At 43.6% G+C, this 27,379-nt stretch overlaps 1 protein-coding gene across 1 annotated transcript; it reads left to right on the top strand.

Annotated features, from left to right (window-relative positions):
- Positions 1 to 39: 39 nt before the first annotated feature.
- Positions 40 to 27,379, top strand: DDIT4L (DNA damage inducible transcript 4 like). The gene is given in 8 exon segments (XM_064511565.1): positions 40 to 130; positions 874 to 988; positions 5,449 to 5,557; positions 22,070 to 22,202; positions 25,810 to 25,948; positions 26,444 to 26,541; positions 26,968 to 27,213; positions 27,215 to 27,379. Coding segments are annotated over 4 exon segments (597 nt in total). The 5' UTR covers positions 40 to 130; positions 874 to 988; positions 5,449 to 5,557; positions 22,070 to 22,202; positions 25,810 to 25,860.

Raw genomic sequence — 27,379 nt, 5'->3', positions numbered from 1 at the left:
ATAAAAGATCTGAAGTCAGTGGGATTAGCTAATGATGCACTAAAAACTATTAATTTTGCATTTCAGAATGAATATTTTGCGTGTAACCATTACCTTGCTTGGTGAAAGTTCCCAAAACAGTTCCCAAACAGTAAGCTACTTTCAATTCAAACAATCGTTTTCTGTCTGTTTATAATTCAACATATCTTTTTCTTTTTTTCTTGAAATTAGTTTTTCCTGCTTTTTTCCTTCTTAAATTGTCAAATATTGCTATTTTTTGGAGAAACATTTTGGTCCAGAAATTGCAGCATTCTGCTGGTAGCGTGTGTTGTATCATCAGGTGCTTTGGCATCCTTACAGGTGAACAGCAGCAATGTAAGCAGCAGTAATTGGTTATTATTTTGCTTTACTATACCAAAAGTCTTCCCTTCTCTATAAGGCAGAGGGCATCACTATTAACATAGTAATATTGTTAAGTTACCTGTGGTAATTGCATACCCTGGGATAGCTGGAGCAGCCTGTGGCGAAGGCCCAGAGGCAGTTCCACATCCAGACGTGAACTCAAAGAACTAGACTAGTTTAAAATCATTATTTCCTTTAATCCTCTGCAGCGGCCATACTCACTCATTTAGGATTAGAAGTATCCTATAGCAATGGTTTGAATTCTTTTAAAGGGCAGTGGGGCAGATGTGTTCCTAAATAGGAGCAATTGTGCAGAAGCCCTCTAGGTCCTCTGGGCAAAACCTCTTGCTCCAGTTTTTCAAGTGGGCGGGAGAAAGGGAACATTTGGTCCTAAAGTAAGTGTGGGCTAGCCCGCTGATCACGATGGAGTGGTGTCTGCATGGCCTATAACGTCGTTGTAAAACATTAGCATTATTATCTATTAAATTACAGATTATTTCAGTGGAAAGGTAGTAACTGTGAGAATAGCCTGGAGAGAGATTTTCAGCCCTTCTGCTCCGAGCCTGATTGCTGATCAGCATGGTGTGCAAGCTCTGGGAGGAATATGGTAAGGCTAATCACTATCTTTAAGGGCAGAAAAGGTCCCTCAAATTCTTCCTAGATACTACCTAACCCTTTTCAGTTAAAAGGTTTGCAATATTTTGTGAGTGACCAAATCCAGGCAGTACACTGGGATTTTGGACCCAGTCCCGAAGTGTCCACCAAGACAGGTGGACACTAAAGAAAAAAAAAACAAAAAAAAGCTGCGATGCCATGTATTGACATTTGACTTTCTGCTCTAAGCTGCTATATCCAGCAACCTATTTGCCTCACATAAAAGAAAAAGTACCAGAAGGAAAAATACTTCAATCATTATTCACAGGAAAAAGATACAGAAATGAGAAAATAGCATAGAAAACTATATGAAATCTATTTCTAAAAAGTAGGGGCTGAAGAGGTAGGCATCAGGTGCTTTTAAAAATCCTGCTAGCTGCCTATTAATTTTTGTAAATACTTCAATATTTTTGCATGATTGGCTGATGGTCTCATGTAAATTGTTCATGAGCCAGTCATTCTTTTATTTATTATTCTGATTATTTGACCACAGGTATCATTATGATCATTATTTCCCTCACAGTGATGTTAAGCTCCTCTGTCTACCTTAGTGTCTTGCCCCAGAAATGCTTTTGGCTCAGTGTGATCCCTCTTTTGGGTCTGTGCTGGTGTATCACCCCTTGTGATGGGCCTGCAACCTACTGCTGCAGTTCTGGACTCTCCTGTAATGTCTGACACATGGTTTGACTTGTGGGTGTCCATGATTTTCTTACTGTATGTATGCAGCCTTCGAAGTCCCCTGGGCTGGCAGGAGGCTCATAGTTCCCTAAACAATTGTCAGTAATGAGCAGTGGTGACATATGATTATTCACGCAGGAATGCCCTGTATTCATGATAGAACAGTTGTGCTAAAATTGGGCTTTGCCGCATTGTCGTGAGTTCAGAAAGGACTTGGCAGTGGCTGAAACAAACTCACCCTGCAGGAGACCCTGCCACCGTCAGCACGGCCAGGAGTCTGTGGGCAAGACTATTTACATGCTGCTTATGGCACCATTCATAAAAGTGCTTAAATAATAATAAAAAAATCCTCAAAGGACCTTTGTTCACTGTGGGAAAACTGTACAGCCTGCTGGTGATGACACTGTCTGAGAAGCCGTAATATTGTCTGGATTCTTCATCCTCCAAAATCCCCAAATTTAAGATAGACTCCACTCCACTGAAGAGGGAGGAACCATTTGCTGAACTGCCTGTAGATGCCCGATGGACTGAAAGAAGGGCCTAAAGCATATACATTTAATGGGTTCCGAAGCGGGGTGGGCACGTGGAATATCTCCGGGATGCCTCGGTTACAGACAGCCCTCTGCTGACCACAGGACTTGGCTTTTCTGTTGTGATACCAGGTCAGGCCCCTTTGCGGCATAGCTGCTGTTTGCAGCCTGCCCTTAAATTTTGCCAAGAGTGAGTAATAAAGCATGCTAGCTATTGAATTGCCTTTCAATTTTTGTAGCTCCAGAGAGGTCCCTGGAGTTAGCTCATCAGAGTATTGATCTGACCTAACTGCTCAGCTGCTAATGCGTGGCAGTCTTCTAGCATATTATGCGGGATGGCTACAAGCAAAATGCTCTGAGGAGGGTCTAAACATACATCTCAGGACCTTTCTAGCACCGTTAATTATGGCTCCTCAATTTCTTCAAATTAGGACTCTATATCTAATAAAATAAATGAGCTTAAAGATTATTCTATTGATTCCCAGCTGAGGCATTTTTTTTTCAGTTTATAGCTGAGGGCAATCTATAAAACATAGACTTTAATTAACCCCAGTGAATGCAGCTAACGTGAAACACCAATCCTCTGGAAACGTTCAGCGAGCACAGCTGAAAGGATCTCCTCAACTTGCGCTTGTCACCCCCCACAGGCTGCCCTCAGCAAAGGGCCGTGGCAGAGGCTTGTCCCCTGTCCAGCTGACACCTGGTGCAGGTGCTGACCGCAGACCATTCCCACATGCAAGAGCTTTCATCACGGCCACCCCAAGGCTCAGGTTGTCCCAAGCCACTCAGGTAGTGCCAAAGGGAGGAGCTGGGTTTTCTCAGGCTTCACTTTAGAGATCGCAATTATTTCCCCCCGCTTCCCTGTTGGCTTGGAGGTCCTGCAAAAACCCATCTGCTCCCACAAGTGTCTTCGTTGCTAGCAGCACTGACTATGTCTTAAAGCACCCATGTCCTGCTTCGTCTCATCCTCCACAGCTTTGCAGGCAGCCCAAAGACAACTTCTGCTACAGTTTCCTGGTGCGGCAGGATAGCGCTGAGCCCTGCAGTTTCCTTCAAAACCTGCTGCAGAGATTTGAACTTGCAGCCTGAGCTCAGCATCTTGGGCTGTCTGAGGGCAAACTACAAACCTGTCCGCAGGAAAAGAGCCCTAGCTGCTTCAAATTGCAGGGTTTCTGTGGCAGAGCTAATGCAGTGGCTTCAGTATTTGTAGTGCCTTGGTGTATCAGTGTCCCCCACCTGCAGATATCAGCATTTGGAGCCCTACTGTAGATCTCAAGGGAATAGCACTGACCAGAACCACCACAAAACTCAAGTATCAGCAGGCAAAAACTTTCCTCCGCCCCCCCAAAAAATAAAACCGGGAGGGAAAACAGGGTTCTGCAGGCAAGGAGCATTTTACTGTTTTTCATCTCTGCTTTCAGCAGTGCTTTAAATTCTTCCAGATGTGGTGCTTTTGATGGAAGAGCAACTGTGTTATTATGCTCTTTATTATTATTAACAACTTTCACCTTTCTTATTACATCAGTAGGACACTTCTCTGTTCAGGATTGCTGCTTTTTTAATGTATGCAGTTCATTTGTCTTCCTCTCTCCCTTCCTCCCCATTCTGCTTTTTGTTTCATTGCTCTTTTGGTAGTAATTTGATGTGTACTGCTATCACCACCTCCGCTGCCCCCGAGGCTGACACTGACGATACTAAACAATTAAAATGCAATGCAATTACAGGCAGTACAAAACAGTAGAGAATAAGACAGCAGAAATTCAGCAGTGCGTAACACTGTGGAGACTATGTGACTGTCAGTCTCCAACTCTAGGAGATAATTTGGTATTTTTAAGAAACAGTAATTAAGCATTTTGCATGTGCCATGGTTATGAACTAGTCAGAAGCATGTTTGCTATGCATACAGGAGCACCAGATGGGCTGGATAGTCCCTGCAGTTCTTTAAGGGCTGCCAGCTTTACAGTTCAAGTCTTTTCTAGCTCCTGTACTTCTAAGTAATTCTTTTGACAGCTTTTATGCGTAAGACAGGATTCTCTGAATTTAACTAGTGAGGTGAAAGAGGAAAGATTAGGTGGAGCGTGCCAAGTGAAATCTATGTAATTGGGGGAAGTTCGGATCCAGTGCAGAACTCTGCTACTCAGCTCCATCCCAAGAAAAACCCAAAGGAGAGGCAAAACAGCCTCCATTCTGGACCTTTCAGATTATGAAGTTATCATTTTCTACGGGTCAGCACACAGCTGGAGGTACAATGTGCCAACTTCTTCCTCTCTCCATGTCCCCTCCCATCACAGCCCAAAGCGCTATATACAGGCATTTATTTTGATCACACTCAGATGCGTTCATCCTATTTTCACAAACCCCATGAATATATTACTGTAATCCCCACAGCTTCCCCTTTCAAAAGAAGGCTTCCTGTGAGGGAGTTCAGCAAAAGAGCTGTCACTATCCAAAAAAAAATAATAATAATAATAATAATTGGAAAGAGTCTTTACACCTGAGACTTAGTGGATTGCCTCAATGAAATGCACATTTGATACAATGGAGAGAGATGAGGTGATACCAAATACCATTAACCACTTAAGGGCTGATCTCACTGTATCTCAGGTTCAGTTTGCTCTTCCGGGTGAGGAGCACTGAGCAGCAGAGGTGCTCAGACTTGCAGGCCCAACCCTGAAGATGAACTCAAGAAAACTCCCCTCTAAGTGCTTGCCCCTGCTAAGACCTCACCTAGGTTGCCAGGCCTGGCGACGGCTTGCACTTGCGAGCGAGTGTCCCTCCCTCTCTCCCTCCCCCATGGCAGCCCTATGCATGGGGCCAGGCCCGTTGGCGCTCTGCTGCCTGCCCAGGTCCCTCCTGCACACCTCTGTGAAATGCATCCCTAAATTCGTGGGCTCTCATTGCAAGCACAGATTGCAATGACTTAATCTGAATGCACTGCAGTGATTTAATCTGTGCTCAACACAGTGGATAAGGGTGCCGACCCAGACCTCCTGGAGACAGAGATAAAATGGGACCTGGATGTGAACTGTGCCATGTTTTCGTGCTGATTAATTCTGGTGATTTACAAGCCATTTCAACTGTTAACTTTGTATTGCAATACTCTGCTTCACTGAGGGGCTAAAGCAGACAGCCAAGGGACTGAACCCTGCTAAGGAGCCTGCCACGAGATACACAGGACTCCCGTTACCTTGTTTATTTTATTCAGGTGTTGATGCTGCTGGCTCCACCACGGAAACTCAGCACCTGGGAAGCAATGCATTAGGCACTGTGTCTCATGCTTGCCCTCTGCTTCCTCCCCTGTCTCCTTTTCCCAGGTGAGTTCTCTATTTTTATGGTTGTTTGGTACTATTTCTGCTTGGCTGAAGTGCATTTGTGTATGAGGGCAGGTACAGCAGCAAGGTGAGAGATGGCTCCTTGCTCTTGGGAGTCCTGCATCAGCCCTGCAGAGGATCCCCTTTGTGGGTGAGCTTGCAGCAGCCCCGGGGAGAAACACATGGTCAGGGGGGCTTTGGGATTAACCCCCTGCTCGGCTGGGGGTTTCCAGCCTGGCCTGTGAGAAGTCACCCAGCCTAACTGGGCCCCTGCTCCCTTTGAGATGTTGTTGGGGGAATAACCCTGCCTCACCCTGACGGGGAGACAGGCTCACTGCGTTTCGGTCCCCAGTGGTGGGGAAGTAAAAAGAAATGCCCCTGAATTGCTCAGCAGCTTTCCTGATACAAGCCTCTGCTAAGCACAGAGACTCCTGGCTTGCTTTGAGGGTTTGTTTTTAATGCAGCTTTTGAAGGTGTAAGTTGCTGGTGCTGGGGACCTGGGCAGGGCAGGTGGCTGTGGGGCTGGGAGTTGTGGGGCTTTTCTTTCCCCCCCCCCCCCCAACCTGGACATGCTCAGCCCCACAGCTGCACCCAGACATGGTGGCTAACTTAGATGTGAGAAGGCTGGGCACTTGGAAAAGGCGTTTGCTGTTTGCATGATATTTCAGTCTCATCTCAGACTGTGTTGCCTTTTGCACCCACAGTGAGTGATTCCCTGTAGAAGCTGCAAGCGTCAGGCAAGACCTCTCTTCCCTCTACCCTGCCCTTAGCCCCAGCTGGCGTTCACCTTCCCTACGCCATCCCTGCATGAGTCAGTGTAGCTAAAAATGTTTATTTCTGAGAACAAATGAATTTGTTGCCCTCCGAACTGCTTGTCTTCTAGTTGAGCAAAGCACTGTGAGTCTGCTTTAACGTGTTTCTAAGACTACCGTGTCCATTTGGTTCCTAGCATCATGCAGCTGAGGTATATACCAGTGTCTGTGCGCATGAGAGCAGCAGTGGGTATCTCTTGCTTAATGATTACAGCAGAGGATGACGAATTGTATTATTGCACGGTATCTATAGCTCTTCTCTTTGGAGGGCTGCTCTCTTCCACGGCCCCATCTAGTGGTGAGCTTTTGCCCTTTTGTGAAATCGTAACCAAGTCGTGGAGGGGAGAGGTACCTTTGTCTCCCCAGGATAGCCCAGCTTCCCTTAAAAATCCGTTAAAGAATCCATGCACTCAAAAGAGCTATTTGTGATCAGCACCACCTGGTCTTTTCCACACATATCATTATCAGGATTTATACCTAACAAATACAGTTAAAAGCTTGCTGTTGACTCCATTTATAAACTCAAGGTTTGGAGCCCGATTCTTTTTGCTGTGCCCAGTCTTAAAATCTGTAATACAATCTCGAAGGATCTTGCTCCCTTGAAATGGTTTCTCAAAGGTGAACAAAAGTGCTTGTTGTCATTTCTTAAACTTTTTTTTTTAAGGCATTTTAAAAGTTCCTTGTAACTTTGCTAGCGTGAAGCAGTAGCATTGTGCATGAACAAGGCAAAGCGGAGATGATGATTCTTGTTACACACACTGAGTTAAATGGAAAAAAAGTAGCAGAAAGCAGGGAACTAGGCAGGTAGGTTTTTGTTCTAATCTTCCACTTACATTTGCTACCAACATATTGCCTTAAGGAATAGCTTTTTGATGCATGAGTAATGCAAAGAGGATGTCTGTCCTGTCAGTGTTTCGGGGTATTGAACAGTTTATTTTACATCTAGCAATAAGTCAAAATCCAACTGGGCCCAATAGCAAGCAAGAAGATAGCCTTCTCTTCTCCCACCAAATACAGCTGTGATACCAGCCGGGGCCTCTTCATCAGTCTTTGCTGAAGGTTGTATTTCAGCAAAACTACTTTTCTTCTTGTCATTTTTATATACCATTTATATATGCCATTTTTAGGATCCCCCTATTCCCCTGCAGCTGCTCCACCCTCCATCCCCAAGGCCTTCCTTGTACCCAAGAGCCTCTTTTTTGGTCTCCTAGTCCGCTTAGGACCCTTCTAGTCTGCTCTGGACCCCTCTTTACTTCTCTGTTGTACCCCAGATCCCTCTTTTGGCTCTCTACATACCTTAGGACCTTTCTAGTTCTTGATAACTGCTCTTGAGGCCTGTATTGTTTCCCAAAGCCTTTTTGTGGTGCCTCAGCCCCAGGGGCGGTTTTTGGGATGCCCAGCAAAACCCCAGGTGCCACAGCCCCAGGGGTGGTGAGGGGGACTAGAGCTGGTTTCAACCTAGGTATTCCTGCCCAGAGACTGAGGACGCCCAGTATTGTGTTGGTGACCATATCATACAGATCGGTAATGGGAGGCGCACTTGATTGTGATCGAACTCTTTATTGCAATTGCTGTATTTTGCTCAGTGTAATTAAACTCGTATGGTGATTTCTATCACCATCCTAAATCAAAAATCTTATGTAACATCAAATATATACAAGTAAGTGAAATGTAATATTAAATATTACACCTTCCATGCATGGAATAACTAAAAGAATATGGCCAGAGTGTACTGCTGTCTGACAGAGTCTCAGCAGCCACCCCCAGGGCCAAGCAGCCTCAGGTGGCATCAGGGGTCCTGGGAGACTGCTATCAAACATCTCCCTACTTTATCAGAAATAATGGGGTTAGCTAAAGTTCAAATTCTAGTAATTACACATTTCTATTCCAGCCCTTCTAAATACTGAAACAGCGACTGGATAACGCCTAGAATAAAACTTGTGAGATTGTTTATCTTTACACCTGTAAGGCTTTTGCTTCGTGGAGCTATTGATCTCTGTGGAAAAGAGACTCTCATTTACGCCTCGGTCCAGGCTTGTATATAGGAGAAATTTTCTGAAGTTTGGTGCCCCAGATATTTTTCAGTTCGTTATCAAGCTTGTAGTTTCTAGGTAGCTTTCTCCTAAAGGTAATCGTGACTCTGTGTCGTGGATATCTTCTACACAGGTCCGTCTGAAAAATTTCAGTCAGGTGTCAGCTCTTCCCTTGGTGAATGGACAGTACTTCCAGGAATCAGCAGCAAGTTGTGAATATGTTTTCACAGGGATACTTCAGCACTACTCTAGATGCTGGGTCTATTAACAGCATAGATCTTAGGGTCTTACTTCAAGATGGCTAGCAAATATTTCAACAAAAATTCAGTAAATATGTTGTGCCAAAACATCAGTTTGTTCAAAAGAAAAAACAATAAGCCTGTTAAAAGAAAATAGGAAAACAAAATCCAGAAAAATGATGGAGAGGGGAAATTGTTCTTGGAGAATCAATCTCTTTTTGGCTTTGCACAACAGTAATCTGCTAGACACTAGCTTTGCCCTAGTGTTGGTAATTTCTAGTCTTAACGCCTTCAAGAGAATTAGTAAGAGGTGGTCTCTGATGGCTTCTGTGCACTTTCATGGAGACAAGACTTCCTCACCAGCTCCTCAATAGTGATGGCACAGGGTCCCTAACAGAGGAGCCTACAGCATGTCAGGTTTGGACTTGCAGTCACTGTTTAATTCACAAAAAAGCATAACTAATCAAAAAATTAACCTCAGCCAGTGCATACAAATACAGAAGTTAATTGGGCGTGAGATGATCTTGGGCCAGCTTAGCTGGAAACTCTGGAATTGCTTTGCCTGCTAAAATCAGCTAGGAGCTGGAGAGGTGCCCTGGCTTGGGAGCCACGGGGAGGATGAAGATCCTGTGGGGCAAAAGCTTGCCCTGGGGGGCACGCTGATCTCCAGGCAGGTGGCAGCATGGCAGGTACTGGTGCACTTGCTGGTAGCACACAATTCACTCAGAAATAAAATGCTCATTTTAGGGTTGGCTGGGTCCTAGGCCTGGAATATTGTGGGGTGTCTGTGTTGTAAATGCATATTGCCTAGGACAGAAGTTTTGCTTGAGTGGCACCTGATCTCTCTTTGTCTCTGTGATATAACCAAATTCTGATTCAGGGCCCAATAATTATACAAGTGGCTCAATTTCACGCTGAACTATGGAGCAGCGTTGTGAAAAATGGAGAATATCTCTTGCAATGGGTGCAATGCACCAAAATAGTGCAAAGTCCCTTATGTGCCCACACCTGGGTGGGGAGAGCTGGATTCACTTGTGAACCCAGCACCATGTTATGAAGCCATAGCTAGTTTGGCAAACTGATGCCTTTCATTAATGTACTTTATTAAGTGGATTGGCACTGATTATAAAGAGAATTACATCTGGTTATGTTACATTCTCTTTTCTGTACCAAACTCCCCAACCAGATTTATAGTCAGTCAACATCCCAACAATTTTCTTGCCTTTGTTTCAGTGTACTATAGGGAGTAAAGGGTGGCAACTTTAAATAGCATCAGCCTTCTTGTACTTGCTGCTAAGTCCTCCTGTAATTCCTTCAAAGGATGGATGACGGCTGACTACTTTGATGATCTCTCACGCTTCTCATTTTATTACCTTCTGAGATCTTAAAAAAGATTTTTTTGCCTTCTGGTATGGAGCGCGCGCACAGCCCGTGCCTCCAGGGCAGTATTTCATCTTTGCAGGCAGAGACCAACAGGAGGCTGACAACAATCACGTATCAATTTGCTGTCAGGTTGTGCACTACTGTAAAAATAGCGTGGGTAATTTTGGCAATAAGAGGCATGTGTTAGAGCAGGTGGATTCAGTTTTTTCCAGCCTGTGAGCTGCTTTAGAAAGGCTTTAGGAAAGACTCTGAAATATGAACCACAGGATGCCCAGCTCACTCTCACCTTGCAGTAAGCGTCAGCAAGGAGTAAACAGCAGTGCTGCTGGCAGAAGCAGCAAAGCAGCCCAGTTTTCTCTGTGGTCTTTTTTTACCCTGTCACTTGCATGCTGCTCAGGTACAAAGGCCGGGCACAATTTTCAACATGCAGCACAAAGTAAAGAGGATAGCAGCTCAGTGCAGTGCCGTAGTGAACACTAAGCCAAGAGCAAATGCAGGAACCAAGCTTTCTCTGTGTGCTTTGCCCTGTAGAGGCGCTGGTGCCTTCAGTGCCTGGTCGAGCTGGTAGCACCGCACAGCATAGACGCTCCCAAAGTTTCCTCTGGGTGCTGGCTGTGTGGTGCTCCTCGCTAGGAAGCTGCTGGCCATTATTTCTTATGGAAAATAAAATTCCCATGCGTTTTTTTTTCTTAAACTTCAGGCTTTGATGCAAGTGAATGCAGTTAAGTAATCACCAGCACAGTCTGCACACTAAGTTATGAAGGAATTGAAAGTTTGTTCTGACTTTAGGTACAACAAAACTTGGATCTCATAGTGTTTCTTAGTGGACTGTTTAAGTTATTTGCAAGTGGCTCTTGTTGTTTTGAGTCTAAAATAAAAAAATAAAGACAATGGCTTGAATACACTCTCTGAAAAGACCTGTCTAGATCAGTTTATAAGGAAAGAAAAAACGAAGGGGTGGGGGGAGTAAGTATCGCCCCTGTTGGAAGAGATATCCATCCCCCTATCTTTAACTAGGTCATTAGTTGGCATTTCTGAGTTGCTCAGAGGCGTTTGGAGCATCAGGCTTCTAGATCTGCAAATAAAACAGCCCATAGCATCCCTCACTTTGCTTAAAGCTTTCTAGCGCCAGCCGAGTGGCTTGCCGGGGCTTGCGTTTCAGGGCAGGCAAAGTGCAATGCCCCAGAGCGGGGCAGGGGATCCTGCCATGGCCTGGCTCATCATGCACAAAGGCTGGAGCGGGGCTGTTGCTAAGCCCCTGCTGGAAATATGTTTTTGAAGCAGAACTGAAATATTCCATTTTTCAGGTCATTTATTCAGTGGGCTTGGAGAAGGGGAGGGAGCGCTTGTTTATTTGGGATGAATTTTGCAGTATGGACATGGTGACGGAAGGAATAGTTGAAAGTTCTCAGATTTTCTGAAATGATTTGACATCTTGACAGGAGGGAAAGAAACAGCCCAATGTGTTAATTGAGTTCAGCCCAGACTGACAGAGAGCTTCAATCTTCCTGAGAGTGCGTTTTTAAAATTAATTTACTGTTCACTAAAAATAATATTAAAAGAAATTGCTTAGCTCTGATCTGGTCTGGGATCCTGAGTGTGTAGGGAAAAATAAGTTTTATGAGACCTGGGGGATTTGTCTGAGGACTGAGTGTAATGGGAGGGAAGAGCTCAAGTTATGTAGCTCTTTGGAGAACAAGTTAAGAAGCAGTGTAACAATAGCATTGAAGTACTCAAAAATGTAGAAAATACCTAACACTAGAACCTTTTCCAGGCAATCTGTCAAAAGTATAACAATATCCAGGGAGCCAAAAGGAGAAATGGAAACTAATCCACAGGGTTATTTGGACCAGGCTGCCCAGGGATAGTAGATCTCTGGCATCGGGAGCTTTTATATCTGTCGGGATAGTTTCCTAAAAGGAAGTGGGGCAGGAGGAAAAACCTCTGAATCCTGCTAATAAATAAGCACAAGGATTGCAAGCCAGAGTATCTTTCTGGATGTCACCTACTCTTATTTCCTTTATGTATTTTTTCAGTGCAAGTTTGAGCCCATCATAAGTATTTTTGGGAGAGCTCTCCAGCAGAGCGCACACACGCTGAGCTGAACAGGAAGATATTGCCCTAGAATAGAAACCAGAGGAACCAGATGTGTGATGAGAAAGGTCAGTTCTGAAAAGCCTGAATGTTTTCCCCAAAAATTCAAACCAGACATGCTGAGCTTTTTTTTTTTTTTTAAACACAAAGAAATTATTAGTGTTTTTTAATAGCCTTTGTAAATCTACTGCTGTGAAGATAATCTTCCCAAAGATAACTGGGCTTAACTGAAATGTTAAAATGATCCATTTTATGGTAGTTACTTCATAATGCAATTGTGAAATGAGCTAGGTAACAACTATTCATATTCACAATAATACGGAATCATAAAACATAATGTTTTCATCTTTTGCTATCCTTCAATAAGATAGTTTGTCATCTTGTTTCCACGCCACATTTCTTTTCCTTATGTCCTTCCACCTGCAAGATGCTCTGAGGTCTAGCTCTTGGTCTGAATTTCATGACATAGATATCCAGGGTGTCCATGTCCGTGTCCCGCAGCTGGCGCTGCAAGAGCTGCAGTCGCTGGTTGTGGGCTGCAATGGCTCTTAAGAGACCGCCTCCTAATCCACCAGGTGTGGGGGTGTAAAACCAGCAAAATAGCTACTGCAGATGAGGCATGTAGGAATCTAGAGAGGAAGGAACAGGTCAGTCCTATGAGCTGCTTGGGGTGTACCCAGAATGGAAAAGAGCACCAGGGAGGAGATAGGGAACTACCCCCAAGTTAAAACACTACAGATGAGATTAGTCCAGACCTTCTTCTGTGCTTCTGGGCTTCACACAGGCTGGGATGATTCATAATTCAGACAGAGACTATTTCTTGTACCTGTTCTTTGTTCTTTTTGCTGAGATGATGCCACCCAGGGCCTGTCATCACTGACACCCTGTGGGGCTTCTGCAGGAAATTCCCTTTCCGTGATATATCACAGTCAGGTATAAATAGTCCCCAGAGCCGGTCTCTGCGAGAGTCTGGAGCAGGTTTTACTGGTGCATATGATCATTGTGTCTATAATGAATTTACTAGAGTTACTAACTCAATCTGCAAAGGTTTTTGCAGGTACTTTGTCTTATATGTTGTATGTCCCAAGAACATGGGGAGGGATGGGAGACCCTGCCCCCCTTGGGCAGCGGCAGGCTGTCAAAGTGACTTTTGCGCATGTCTGCTTTATGTTTGGTTTAACAGTTTTGGCAAACACTGGTTTGCTTTGCAAGCTGTTAATGAAACAGTTTTGAAATAAGCAAACAAAAGAGAAGCAGCAGTTTGGATTTAATTTCCATGACATCTATTGGAACAAGTAAATGTGTAACATACTAAATATACAAGCTATGAAATCCATGAACTGTAATAAAGATCACTAAATAATTCCTATCCCCAAAATATCTATTAAAAAGTCTAAGTAACACAAATGCCTTATAAAAGAAAACAGTACTTTCCATATAGGATAACTTGCATCCTTTAATTCAAATTAGTAGTAGATTGGAAATGTCAGTGTAATGATATAACCACCTTTCATTTCGTTTTTATATCCAAGCAAAGAGAAATTTGGCATTCTGACTGCAAATGCCTTTTAGATCAATACTCAGCGTGTTGTATCCAGAAATGATGGATAGGAACCAGCTTGTGAAGTCCGTGTTGGTTTATTTTTCCATGGGAGCAGATAAGTTTCCATCCCCAGAAACTGAAAAACTCTACTGACAAAATAGGAAAAAATTTCAAGGAAAAATAAAACACGTAAAGTACTTATGAAGTGTTTTTAACAGACAGAGACATCCGTAACAGCTAAACCAAATCCTGTTAAATGTGCAGGTCTCACTTAGCCTGCAGGCCATTAAAGACAAGACCTGTATTTTGAGCAGGATGTTTTCTCCCAAAATTATGAGACAGTGGATGCCACTGGCACCTGTGTTTGCAGCGCAGTGTCCCTCCTTGTGAGGGCAGGGGCCAGTCGCTGATGACCCGCGTCAGCCTGTTGGATGCAGGAGCTGCTGTTGACTCCTTGTTCCCAGCACAGTCCAGGCCTCTTTCCCTCACTGATTCCTACCGTGGGCTCCATTTCTGCTTGCCTATACTGAAATGCATCCATGCTCTGTCCTATGTATGCCTAGTAATCATATATGATGCACACCGGAGTCCTCATACAAATCTTATGTTAACTAGGAGTTTGCTGTTTGTTATTCCCCTGCCAGGTATCAGTATTTTATCTCTCCTGTATTTGTCAAAAAACACAGACCATACATCTGGAACTGTCAAAATAAACCACTCGTGACGGAAAATTGTTCCCGTTAGCAATTTGGGGAATGGCAAATACAATTGCAGAAATTAGGAGCAACTCGAAATGTTTCCAAACGGGAACGTGAGCTAAATTTGCAATTGAGGTTGCTTAAAAATAAAACATTGCTAGCTCTAAGCAAGGCCTTTGAACGCCCATGCTAGTGGGCTTTGCACTACCTGCTGGGGCGGGGGTCATATACACAGTGTGCAATAAATGCAGGCATCGGACCCGCCTCAAAGCGCATCTTATTGTCTTTGCCTCTGGCATGTAGAGGTTGTCTGTCGTCACCTCACTGAGTTGCGTTTTGCAATTTGGTCTTTCTTGGCTGCTGTAACCCTTGCAAGCTCCCAAAGAGAGAAGGGGCACCCTGCTTGCACTGTGCGGGGGTGATCTGATAAGTAGGGAATAGTGAAGGCCGCACTGACCCTAATTCTGCAGCTCTGCCCCGGATGGGTGCACTGTAAAGATGCCTCTTTTCTCTTTTCTTTCTTTTTGCATGTTTTCTCTGCTTCAGCAGAGAGCTGCTCTCTCCTATGCTGTCAGCTTGGAGTCTTTTAACAAGTGATGAACTCCCTTGAAACAAACATTTTCATCGACAGTAAGAAAAAAGGCAGGAAGATGTGTTGTGAAAGTCTTAATATGGTTACTTGCGATGTGCAATAATTTCATTCACTAGGACAAAGACTTAAAAATTTAATATATTTACTTACAATTATTTTTCACTGCTTTTAGGAGTTCATTTCAAACTCCAGTAGTCAATTAACAGCGAACAGAGCTCCTAACATGGCAGTGTGCAGTCAGCCCCTAGCCAGACTGCCTCAAGATAGCCTTTGAAGTCTTTCCAAAAGAGACTTTCAGCTCCCTTGCGCAAACTGTACGGGAGTTGTATCCTACTTTCCGTGCTGAGAAATGCACTTTCTTTCACAGGATCTTACCTGCAATGCTTTTGTACGTTACATGTAATGGTAAAAAGCTCTCCGAATCTCCAGAGCACACTCCTGCAAGTAGCCTGCAGATGTCGTCTTTCATGGTGAAATTTTTGGAAGAGGTATAGAGAATTTCTCATGCCTCATTGCCCTTCTTTTCTTCCCCCCTTCAGGTTGCACCAGGATTGTTCCCAGGAGAGAACTCTGGCAGGTCAGGAAAAACGCCATATTCATGGGGCACTGGCATGTTACCTCTCACTACTGAGGGCTCAGACAATAACACATCACATGAAGACCGGCATAAGATTATTTTGAGCTCATGCTATACGTAAGGAGGATAGTTTCTCACAGATTCCTCCATTATTATGACTATTGGTTTTAGTTAATCAGCAAAGTACTGAGTGGTTAAGAATAGGTTGAACTCGCCCTCCCACTTTCCTCACTCCTATGTCTGGAAATCTTAAACTCATTTTGGCTGTAATATTTGCACCTTTCATGTCTCAGTGCCTGGAGACTTTGAGGCAGAGCCAGACTTTCCAGGCGCTCTCTACATCATCTTTATTTCCATCAGCAGTGCTCTTTCCCTTTAAAACATAGATAAATCTTCACCAGCAGTGGCAGCAAGTTGTGGTGTACATATATATGTATTTTTTTTATCCTTCTGGAGTAAGTATTGAAATACTGGGATGCTAAGAAAGATATTTTAAGCAAATCGAATGAGATGGAGGGATCTCACTTTGCATTCAGGGAGAGATTTGGTCAGCATGTTTCAACTGGAGCATTTTTCCTGTCTGCCCTTCTTGCTCCCTTTCCAATCTGTCCTCAGCAATGCAAGGCTGGTTAGCGTCTTCAGATTTGGACCCTCCTCATTCTAAGTTATGTTGTTATTGTTGGTTTTAAACACGGCGTGTGTTGTGTTGGAGGAAATTAGATGAAAATATCTTGCTTGGAGATAAACTGCCATAAGGGGCTTTGCTTGGATCTGCTATTCATAGGTGAAGCAACTGCAATTGCCAAAACTTTTGGGCTCTTAGGACAGGCAAGGGAAACTATCAGGGAAATGATGCTGTCCAACCCCAAATTTTTGGCAAGTAAGGCAGAGATTTTACATAAGTCTTTTAAAAAAAAAAAATCCAGCAGTGTCTTTGATTGCTAGAGTAGATATAGTCTAAGAAAGGTTGTTCAAGCTTTGAAATCTCAGCGAGCCTGACTTCCAGCCAGCTGAATATCCACAGCTTCTTGGAGCCTGGCTTTCAGTGAACCCCATCAGCCCCAACGAGCAAGTTATACGGCACTTTCCACCTCCTTTGTCCCATTGGGTTCTAAATCGCTGTCGCTTTTGCCAGGTAGCATGGGCATGCTGATCTGGAAGTGGCCAAAAATGAGGAATCTGTGTTAAACTCTGGCCTGATTTATGTAGGTTGAAAATTAAGTGGAAGCATGTGGCTATCCTAACTACAGACAAGAACGCAGAGCCAATCCCAGCTGAAAAAATGCCTGAGCAGCAGAGGAGAAAGTCCACCCAAACACAAGATTGGTAAAGTCTCCCAGTAATGCAGGGGGGACAAATGTCAAACAACACAAGAAAAAGAGCAGAGCAAGACTACTGCAGACTGAATTCGGCTAGCAAAAAAACATAAAAAACACTTCAGAGATTTTTTTAAGTTTAGTCTTTGACTCTATTGAATTATATGGCTTGCTGCTCTTAATGCAGGAGCACCTTCTAATGTACATCTGTTGCTGTTTCCTCCTAATCCTTCTCCCTGCTGCAGTGCCAAAACCAGACCATGCTTTCAGCCCCACTTAGCCACCCACCTTGGACTGTGAGCAATTTCAGGCTGAAAAAATAGTACAATGGGACTTTCTTTAAGTGCCATAGCTATTGCGCTTGTGTAGAAGAAGGAAAATGGCCAATGCAGTGGTCTAAATTTTCAAATTAAAGTTGTAGGATTTCTTTGCACACAGAGACACGTTTTGCTTTCCGTTTTGGAGTGCCTCCCATCATGCGCTGTTGGCAGTAACTTTATCCCCACGCGCAGGCAGCCCTAGCTTTTAATTTTCTGACACTGGTGTGCTGAAAACCCAACCTTTTTGTTTCATGCTAGGGGGTTTGCGCTTCTCTCCCCACCAAGCGGGGAGGGTAAATCAGTGGTCCCAGGGCCCCGAGCCGCTGGGCTTTGAGGATGAGGAAGGGCGTGTGGTGACCCATCCCGCTGGATGACTCCCACCATCCCTTCACAGGGAAGGGCCTCAGCCTGTAACTAAAATCAGTTGTGGGTAAAGATTTAGGAGAGCACATCCAGAAGCCTTCTGGTTATTCCTCTTTACTTCTGACTTGGCCCTGCTGAACACAGTAGAGTGTGGTTTTAAAAAAAAAAAAAAAAAAAAAAAAACTGGAGACCCCATAGAAATAAAATGTTTCTATGCAAACACTTCTTTTGGAACTTGCTAGCTTGAGCAGTGATCGTATGTAAAATGAAAACCATACATTTTTGTTCGGATTTAATTTCCCCACAAAATTAATTGCAGTCATTTAAATTGGTAATACCCTAGGTTGCCAAGTGCTACATTTATGCTACTGAATCTCACACTATGGAAAAGAACTATATCAAAACATCTTATATTATCTTATATAACATAGAGCTGTCTCCATTACAATTATGTTAAGAAGAGGGCAGCTTCATTAACCATACCAGGAGATGAGCAAATGTATTTAAAAGCTGTCTCTCGTGTAATTCGAGCTAAAGTGAATGCAATTTTCATTTTCAATTGCTCTGTACAGTGCCTCTTGTAAGACTATTTTGAATCTAAATGACACACGTGCCTGATGACAGAGGGGTCTTGTTGCATAGTTGAAAGGTGGTTTTGGCTCCCCAGGGAGGTGTGAAGGCCGCTGCCTCGCACAGGGCTGCATTAGGGGACTCAACCCCGGCGACGTCGCAGCCCTCCACGTAGAAAGATCATAGGCAGAAAGATAATCCTTCCCAAAACTTTTTATTTTTTTGTAATTAAAAATGTGTGTTTAGCCACTCCTTTTCCATTGTTGCTTTCTACAAACATTCAAGAGCTCAAATCTGAAAGTCATTTTTAGCTCAAATTTTACCACGTTCAGATTGGATTTCCATATCAACTTTGCAATTTGGCTTAGGCATGTGGCCAGCCCTAAGCAGCACGGTGCAAGCTGCAAAAGTTAGTCGAGTCTCAACTTGCAAAATTTGCAGTGGTGTTGGCTTAGATAGTTTGTCATTTAAATTATCATAGGTAATTTCTCTGAAGATCATGAGGAATGATCTTCAGGTTTTAGTGGCTAGAAAAAAAAAATCTGTGAATAATTTTGTATCGGAAATAAAAGCTCTTCACAGGCCGTGATCAATCCAGAAAGGGATTAAAAGGTGGAAAATCATCAGACTAATAACTATAACAATAATTCTCTGCAATCTTTCCAGGGCAGTGCTAGAGCTAACAGCGGCTCACAAGGTTGTGGAGATCCTGTGGAAATTAGACTTGTTTTAACATGCATGTATAGGTCTACCCTATACAGGCTCTTGGGGTAAAACCTGGGCACCATTTGAAGTGTCCTGTGACCCTGGAGGGTATACCTCCCTAAAGAAACTCCTGTTTTAGTGAAACATTGTCAGGATCCTGCTTTTGGTTTTGGATGGCCCCTAGGCTAATTTTTATGATTAAGCAATTGTAGGAAATTTCAATGGACAATTTTTATATCACCGTTAACAGCTAGTAGCGCTGCTGAGGAGCCCTGTGCAGCAGCTGGGCTTTGCACTAGCAATAGCATTGCTACAACTATCCCTGCAGTAAGGGTCAGTGAAATAACAGCGATTAGAGGGTGCCTGCTGCCTCCAAAGGTGAGGATTTCTGGCAGGTCTGGCTCCGGCCTCTGGCCTTGGAGACAAATGGGGACATGGTGGAGACACACTCAGAGGGGGAACACAGAAATGATCTGAGGACAGAAACACAAGCCTCATCTCCAGGACTCAGAGAGTTTAGCAAAGCGTGTACCTGGCAAGATGCTCACTGTGGATAAACAGTTACCAACAGCAGCAATAGCTGGTGGTAGCAGAGGCTTTTCAGACCTGCTGACCAAGGCAGAAGGAGACTCAATGTGCATATATAAATGTATATAAATTCAATGTATATAAATTCAAGTGTGAATTATTACAAACGGGATATTCCAAGTCATTGTTGTTTTAAACGTTAAGTTTTCCCTGCCCTCAGCCCCAGCCCATGCTGGGCCATGCCAAAATATCCATGCTGCATGCTCTGTGTGAAATATGGATGGGACACCTCTGCTACCCAGTGATTTAACTAATAGTGCTGTGAGCATGAAAAACAAAATATGAAAAATGTAGCCCCAGCCAACTGTATTTGGGTATGTTGGCTGTGGTTTATTTTTTCACATGTGCTACGCTTAGGATCCTAAACTTCAAGAAAGTGGTTAGTTCCTGCCATAAAATGGGCATAGTTCACCTAAACTGTAGATAAGAGGGAAAAAAAATTACTGGAGGAATTCTAGTCAAAAAGTAGACTTAAGGGGTGAGGGGGAGTTATGGTATGTATAAAAATGGTAGGGCAACTGTAAAAGGGAATAGCTTAGCTGCTGGAGCTCAGCTCCCCCTGACCACTATGGGCCTGTGACCCTGCAGTGGACTCAAACCAGCGGCCACGAGTTCATCCCAGCTCGCTGCCAATGCATTAAACTGGTGATGGTTCAAAATTGCCGGATTATGGATTTCCTAAACAACCAGCCAAACTTTTGTCTGTCTTTCCACTGCAGTACTCATGTTTGTATACTAGTTCCAAGACTTATTTTACTATCCTGAAATGTAGGCTTTATTCTGTCCACCAGGGAGTCTCTTCACAACAAAACCTAAATCTAGCAAGCAAAGGTAAAGGATTAGAGCTAATGCTTTTTCTGCATATGGAATTAGCCTGTTGCCATAGTATTGGAATTACCAATTATTATAGTATTGAAATTACCATGGTATTGGAATTACCAATATGCAATTGCAAGTGTTGTCTGACAAGCCAGCTTCACCTAATCTATCCCTGACTATATCTAAAGCACTGCACATTTCATACATCAGGTGATGTTGTACGTAAATGGCAAGTATGGATTGCCAGAGAACAGGCTGGGAGTTTAGGTCGGGAAATGAACCCCGAAGGTCCACAAGCACTAATTTACCCACAACAGTGCTGTAGAGTTTGCGTATTGATTCTGGCTGCTTTTCAATAAAATTCTTCACTTCTCTGCAGGAAAAGGCTTGATTTTTTTTTTCTTTTTTTTTTCCAAAAATGTTAGTCTCCTAACCATGCGAGGATGAAAATATGAACTTCAGACAAGAACTCTCCATCCTCCCCTTTTGTGCATCTTGCTACTTTGAACACTCGGGGTAGGATTTCTCTAGATCAATTTTGATTTCATTCCCCGTGATAGAAGTCTGTTTGCAGATCCAAATGTCATTCAGCTATAGGATTCTTACAAAACTGGGCTGCTTCTCCTGTTCTCTCTGGCATTGCATGAGAGCTTGAAAAGTCTGATGATTTGGTTTAGGGGGGCAGGGAGGCAAGCAAGAGGGAAAAGGGAGCATTGAGGGAAAGGAGGGGTACCTTTTAGTAAGTTAGATATTTTAGGGCAATCTAGTTTGGTCTTTCTTACTATTGCTAGAGGATCCTAGTAGGGGACCAGGAGATGTTTATTGTGAGACCCAACACTTTTTAATTAAAGTCTCTATTGAAAATATTCACAGGTGGTGGGGGAGAGAAACCTTCTGCACCATCTCTGTGCATCGTAAGGAAGCTGAAAAGGGCACACACGTGTTTTATCTCCTCCTGTGCAGGCCAGCTTTGAAGAAAGGTGGCGATAGCTCCTCTGAAGCACCTATCCCTTGCAATTTTTCAGGAAGGAAGAAGCTTGCACCTATTAACTTCGAAAAAATAAAGGTTAATTAAAATCAACAGCCTAAACTAAGCCCAGGTTTAGCTGGCTTGGTATTTTAGTCTATTGGAGCTACAGCATCAGGTTTTTCACACAATGGTTAAGATTCTGCAGGATTTTTAGGCAGGAGGAGACCTCAGAAAGTGAGAATCCCATGTTTCACACACCAGAGGATGCCACCTCAGTACTCTCGCAAATCTGGGGTACTCCTGGGATCAGAGCAAGTGTCATAACAAGGACCCAGCAGTCCCTGCACCAGCACAGGGATTCCTATGTCAGCATATTTCAGTAAATACCAATTACGTTTAATTGTATTCTCCGGGTTATTTATATATAAATATTATATTTATAAAATTATACTTATTACAAATATAACATACATATATATATAATGTGCCTTCATGAAGCCTTGCACATAGTCTGTATGTGGCCATGTGGAACAAACAGGAACGAGTTTTTCTTCTGTCAGTATGTCCATGCTGTTACATAGATGGATTAAAGTCCAGAAGGTAAAACCTTACCCCACTAAAGTCTGTAGGACTTTTGCAATTAGCTTCAGTGAGGGTGGTATTTTCCTGCTGTTCCTTTGCCCAGCGGCAGCAAAGTAACATCCTTCTGGTTGACTTACAGTTATTAATTTGCAGGAGATGTGTTCTTTTCCCTGAAGAGAGGAAAAAAACCCTATTTTGAGAATTTCCCATTAAATGTGATTTCCTATGTCACTTTATAAATTTTCAAAATGGTGTTTACAGTATTATTTAATTTTTCTATTTGATGTTCTTCACATATATCTATTAAGCAGCACTTCCTCATGACACCTCTCTAAAGACTGGAGCTGTGACCTCTAGCGACACTGGTCAAGTTCAGACTTTGGCCTTTAAATCCACAAGACAGAAAGGGAGACATACAACGATTACCACAAGAAGCTATTGATGGTAAGGTATTATCGATTAATAATAATTTATATGAGCCTCCTTGAAGATTATATTTTGCTTGCTGCATCAAATCTTGTATTTGTTCAAACTAGAGCAGAAGCTTGAGACTTCAGAATATTTTTCCCTAAACCTTCACAGGGAAATGCTGGTAGCTTTACTAGTAGATAAATGTACACTAAGACTGGTCAAAGCAAAATAGAAAACTTTTTTTTTAACCCAGTATGACAAGAAATAGTGGGCGGTTTGTTCTATAGGACAAATATGCTCTCTGCTTTCTTCTCTCCGCTTTTTCTGATTCTCCATGCGGGGGTTAAAATTCTGTCACAGATTCTGTGTGGAATTGAAAGGTTTGCAAGACTTCTTGTATGCACCACATCTGAGACGACTTCCATAACTATACTTGCAGGTAAACATTCCTATAAGGACCTTCAGGCAGTAACCAAAAGGGTATTAATTTTCACGCATGGCCCATATTGTGTTTTTATACACAAAGCCTAAGACTTGGAAAATTCATCTTCCCAAATTTCTTTCTGTGAAGGCAAATATCTTAGTGTTTTATACAGCCCTGGGCAAAAATTATTTTTAAGGAATGAGTCACTATGGTAACCACTGCTTATCTCAGAATCAAAAAGCAGTTGTAATTGTAATTAACAAATGTATGCTTTCTACTAAGAATTAGTCTGAATTACCACTCACTCTCTTTTGCATACCAGGGTTACTTTTATCGCCCCCAAAGCCTTCAAAATTTATTGTAATTCAGCAATGCAACACCTCATGTAGAGAGACTATAATCTGCTTTGAATGTGCTGTCAGAAACTGTGGTCAGTGACTTCAACCACTTAAATACTTCAGCAGTCTGTAGAAAAACACCTGGAAAGCTTTTTCTTCTTATGAAGGAGAAACTATAAGATAAGAAAGGCCCCTGAAAGCTCATGTTTCATCACAACTGGCAGCATATCCCGGTATCAGTGATGCACAGAGAGGGGCTGCTGTAGGCAGGTGTAATTACCATGAATTCAGCAGAGCTGGTTTTACTCACTTTGCCAATTAAGGTGCTGTGTGGTGTTTTTCGCTGTTTAGAAACAAGTAATTAGAAATGTATCTATAACTCACACAGAACATATGGATTTCAGAAGCAGTGCTTAACTATGTACAAATGTATCGTCTTTCATGGCAGGGAAGAGCTATGTAAGTGAAACCTATGAACTAATAGCTACCACCTGATTATCAGTCTCTCCTGTTACTGGCAGCTCATGGAGATTTTCCTTCAGCTTAAGCAGAAGAGTTTTCTGAAAAAACTAAAAATCCTTCTCTGCTGTTCTTCTGTGAGCATTTATGCCCATCACTTCTGTCCCCAGGATCAGGGTCATCTGTGGAAACTCCTAATATTAACCATTTTCAAGCCAGTAGCACAACGGTGACTTTACTGGTACATCCTGGTTTGGGTCTGTTCAGAGCCAGAATGCAAAGAACTTTTTAGCAGAAATTCTTGCACTTTCCCATGCAGTTTCATATTTTTCAACTATTTTTTCAACATATATTTCAACTATTCATTTTTCAGCTAACATATTATGGAGCAAATATCCGCCTATGTTTTATGTAAATAGTAATAGAATTGTTTGCCTAAATGTTTCTTTTCTTCCCTCTTTCCAAGAGGGAAGCAGAACAAATGTTTATTTTCCTAGAACCTGTAACTTTCAAAAAAAAATTCTTTTTTTGGCTCATTTCTCCGTAATGTAGTTGTGAATCCCCACAGACTACTGAGCTTTCTCTCTTGGAAATGGATTTACTGCTCGGCAGCTGCAATTATAGTAGCAGAACACTCTGTAAAGACTTTTCAGTGCCTAAAATGAGGGGTTTATTCTTCCTGGTGTGAGGAAGCAGACTCCTGTGCAGAGGTGGCTGCCAGATTAACAGTAATCAATCAGGTTAATGAGCCAGAGACTAGTAATTTTTATTCCTTTGGTGCTGTTCCAGGCACCCATTGACCAAAATGACTCCAGGTGAATGAGAAGTGTTAATTAATGAACTGCTGACCTAACCAGCCAGTTGAAGGCTTCTTAAAAAGGATGCCATAAAAATCCTGACTCTGAACCTCCTGCGGGGTATTTGCCCCGCTGCACAGAAAGATGCGCTAAAAATCTCTGTGTCATTTTTGTATTTCCTGATTGGTTTTCTGCAAGAAATACCCTTCATAGGACTGCCAAGAGAGGATGCAAAAGTGTTTTGGAGGAGCAACTTGCTTCAGTCTCACCTTGCAACCTGCTCCCTCTTGTTGGAGAGAAGATGGAGCAATGCAAGGCTATTAGCAAGCCAAAATTATTTGCAGCCCTGTAGTAAACATGTCACAAACTGAGCTCTTCCCAAAGAAGCAGAATAAACACACACCCGTGACAGTATTAATACAAATGACCAAGCGTCGCTATGGCAAGGTGCATGTTTGTGGTGGCCACAGAGCCGCATACAAGCGGTTTACCCCTAGGGCCAGGGCAGGCTGTTTTAATAGCTTAAGTCCTTACTGGGAACATCATATGGCTCAAGGTGCCATTTCACCCCACGTGCAGCTCGTGGGAAGGTGGGAGCTGCTTTCTTCCAGGGCTGTCCAGAGCCGTGAAGCCTCATCTTGGGAAACACCAAGGCAGGAAAATAATTGCACCCTGGGTCTAGCCCTGGCTGGGATAAACCAGGAGCTGCCTCGGTGGGAAGAGCGCAGCCAGGGCCTGGCAGCACATGCTCCGGTGTGGTCCTAGGCCCCGTGTTACAGCAGCCTCTGTTTCATCCAGAAACAGCAGCTGCTGCATTTAATAAAGCCCAAAGCACACCAGCCCCATCTGTGCCAGCTCAGAAAGCTGTTTGCACGAAGGGCCGCACATCCGTGGGGCTCCCCTGGCCCACAGGGACTGCTGCCTGCTCCCTGCTGGATCCCCCCTCCTCTTCCTCCTACTCCTCCTCACCAGGATGCTTGCTGCCTGGAAAGATCAGAGGAGGATTCTCCTCCACCACCACCACCCCCCCCCAAAAATCCCTAATGCCCTAAATCCCAGCACAGGCAATGAGAGGGGGAAGGTTTCACCACGGGAATGGGGTGGGGAGAGGAGGAAGCCAGGGCAGGTGGGGAAGGAGGGTGGCAGGGGTATATCAGCTGCTGTGGCTGCAGGGGTGTGGTGGTGGTGGTGTCAGCTGGTTGTTATTTTTTGTGGGCTTGTTCACGGTGGTTTTTCTTTTTTTTTCTTTGTTTAAAGTGGTTTGCTTTCAGTGAAACTAAAGGTGGCTGTTTAAAATCTCTGATTTGTAGTGGTACTTCTGCCAAGTTTTTTTTCTTTAGCAGGTGAGGTGAAATCATGTGGCTTGTCTGGGCTGAGCTAACTCTCTCTAATCTGCTTCTTAAGGTCTGTTTTTGTAAAGTATGTTTTCTGTTAAAAATGAAAATAAATTAAAAAAAAAAAGCAGCCTTGCTTGGTGGGCTGAAAATAGTTTGTGCAAGTCTGCTTTACGTAGCGAGACTGAACCGAGAGACAACTCCTCTCTTCCTCAAGAGTTACTCTAAGCCAGTACAGTCTCTCTTAATGCCAGGTTTTGAAATGTGTGATATGTGCTTTCTTTTCAGTAATCCAGAAGAGCACAAAAATCTGTCTGGAGCCCAAGCACTGCACTTGCCATGGTTGCCACTGCCAGCCTAAGCAGTGAAAGCCCCGCACGTGTTTCGGAGTGGATACAGGGAGGGTTTCCGCAGCCAGACATAGCAGGTGAGTGTTGCAGCCCTTCGCGGTGCCTCTCCCACCTCCCTCTCTCCTCTTTTATTTGTATTTTAAAACAGGACTGTAATAAGGGGGTCTTTGGATGCCTCTGGTAATGCTGTGCCTTGCAATGCACTGGCAGGGTGCAAGTCTGCGGGCAGGAGGAGAGCTTGCTTTAATGAGCTGCTAAATGGCTTTGAAGGGGGAGACACTTTCTGAAGCAAAGTACTGTAGTGCTGTAGGCGGCTAGTGCTTCAGGGCTGCTAAAGCTTCCTCAAGAAAAACAGGATAATTTCTGCAAGGGCTGTTGGACGTGGTGGGGGTCAGAAGCAGCTGGCTGGATTTCCACCACTTTGCGCTGGAGACTCAGAGTTATTTCTAAGTGAACTCTTGAAAAAAGGTGAAGTCCTGTGCTGTGCAACTCTGCTGTGTCAATGCACTTGCTGTGTGTTTTGAATTTCAATAGCTTGTAAAGAACAGAAGACTTTTCTTCCACGCATGTAGCAAGCAATGAGCAGGGAACACGACAGCCGGCCAGGGGGCTTCGATCGGATCAGAAAGCTGGTGACCAAGTGGAGGGCTATCACTTTTCCTTTAAGCAGGCAAACTTTGTGGTTTTTTTCAGGTGAACTTCTTACAATTTAGAGAAGACAAATACTTAATAATGGCTATAAAGCCTTATGTCGAGTGGTGAATGACTTCATTAAGCCTGTAGTAATAATTAGTTTAATCAGCTGAAGTGTGGCTCAATAAAGTGTGCTCCAGAAGTACTTGGCGTGACTGTAGGCTGCTGTTGCTGCTGTGCATGAAATACACCTCGCTCTAATGCTCGCTAATGAGCCGCGCGGTACAAGAGCGCTGCTAACGGGCTGCCTCGCCGATTAACCGCCAGTTAGGATGTTGGGAAAATAACTGGTAGGCGCATAGTCTGCTTCTTGACACTGACCAACATTTGTGTCAGTTTTCTTCCTTCTTCTCACGTGATTTTTGCCATTAATTCCCTTGCAGACATTGGCTACTGGGACTAGACTGGGCCCAAACCCAACCTCAGTGAGGCTGTGTTTGAGAGACAGCCTGTCATGCTTTACTTAAAATGCTGGAGAAGTCTGTCCAGGTCAAAGCAGGCCAAACTTTTCTGCTCAAAGGTTTTGGTCCTGGAGAAACTAACTGAGGAAATAGCTCAAGAGGTGCTTTGGCCTTCCTCCACCGAGCTCTGTGGCTTGAGAGGCTGCATTATTCATGCTGATTTATAAACCTGAAATGCCTGTAAAAAGGTTAGATAGGTTTCACTGTGACCCCAGCATTGTTCCCACCTTTGAGTCGACACTTGTGTTCAGGCAGGACTGTAGCTCATGGTCGAGCCTCAGGGACTTCTTTACTCATGCCTGCCCAACTTCCAGCTTGTCCAGAGAAAGTTGTGCTCTGTCATCAGGACGGTGA

This window comes from Dromaius novaehollandiae, chromosome 4 (genome assembly GCF_036370855.1).
Source record: "Dromaius novaehollandiae isolate bDroNov1 chromosome 4, bDroNov1.hap1, whole genome shotgun sequence".
NCBI lineage: Eukaryota > Metazoa > Chordata > Aves > Casuariiformes > Dromaiidae > Dromaius > Dromaius novaehollandiae.
Note: the sequence above shows the minus strand (reverse complement) of the source record. Positions and strands in the feature narration are given on the sequence as shown.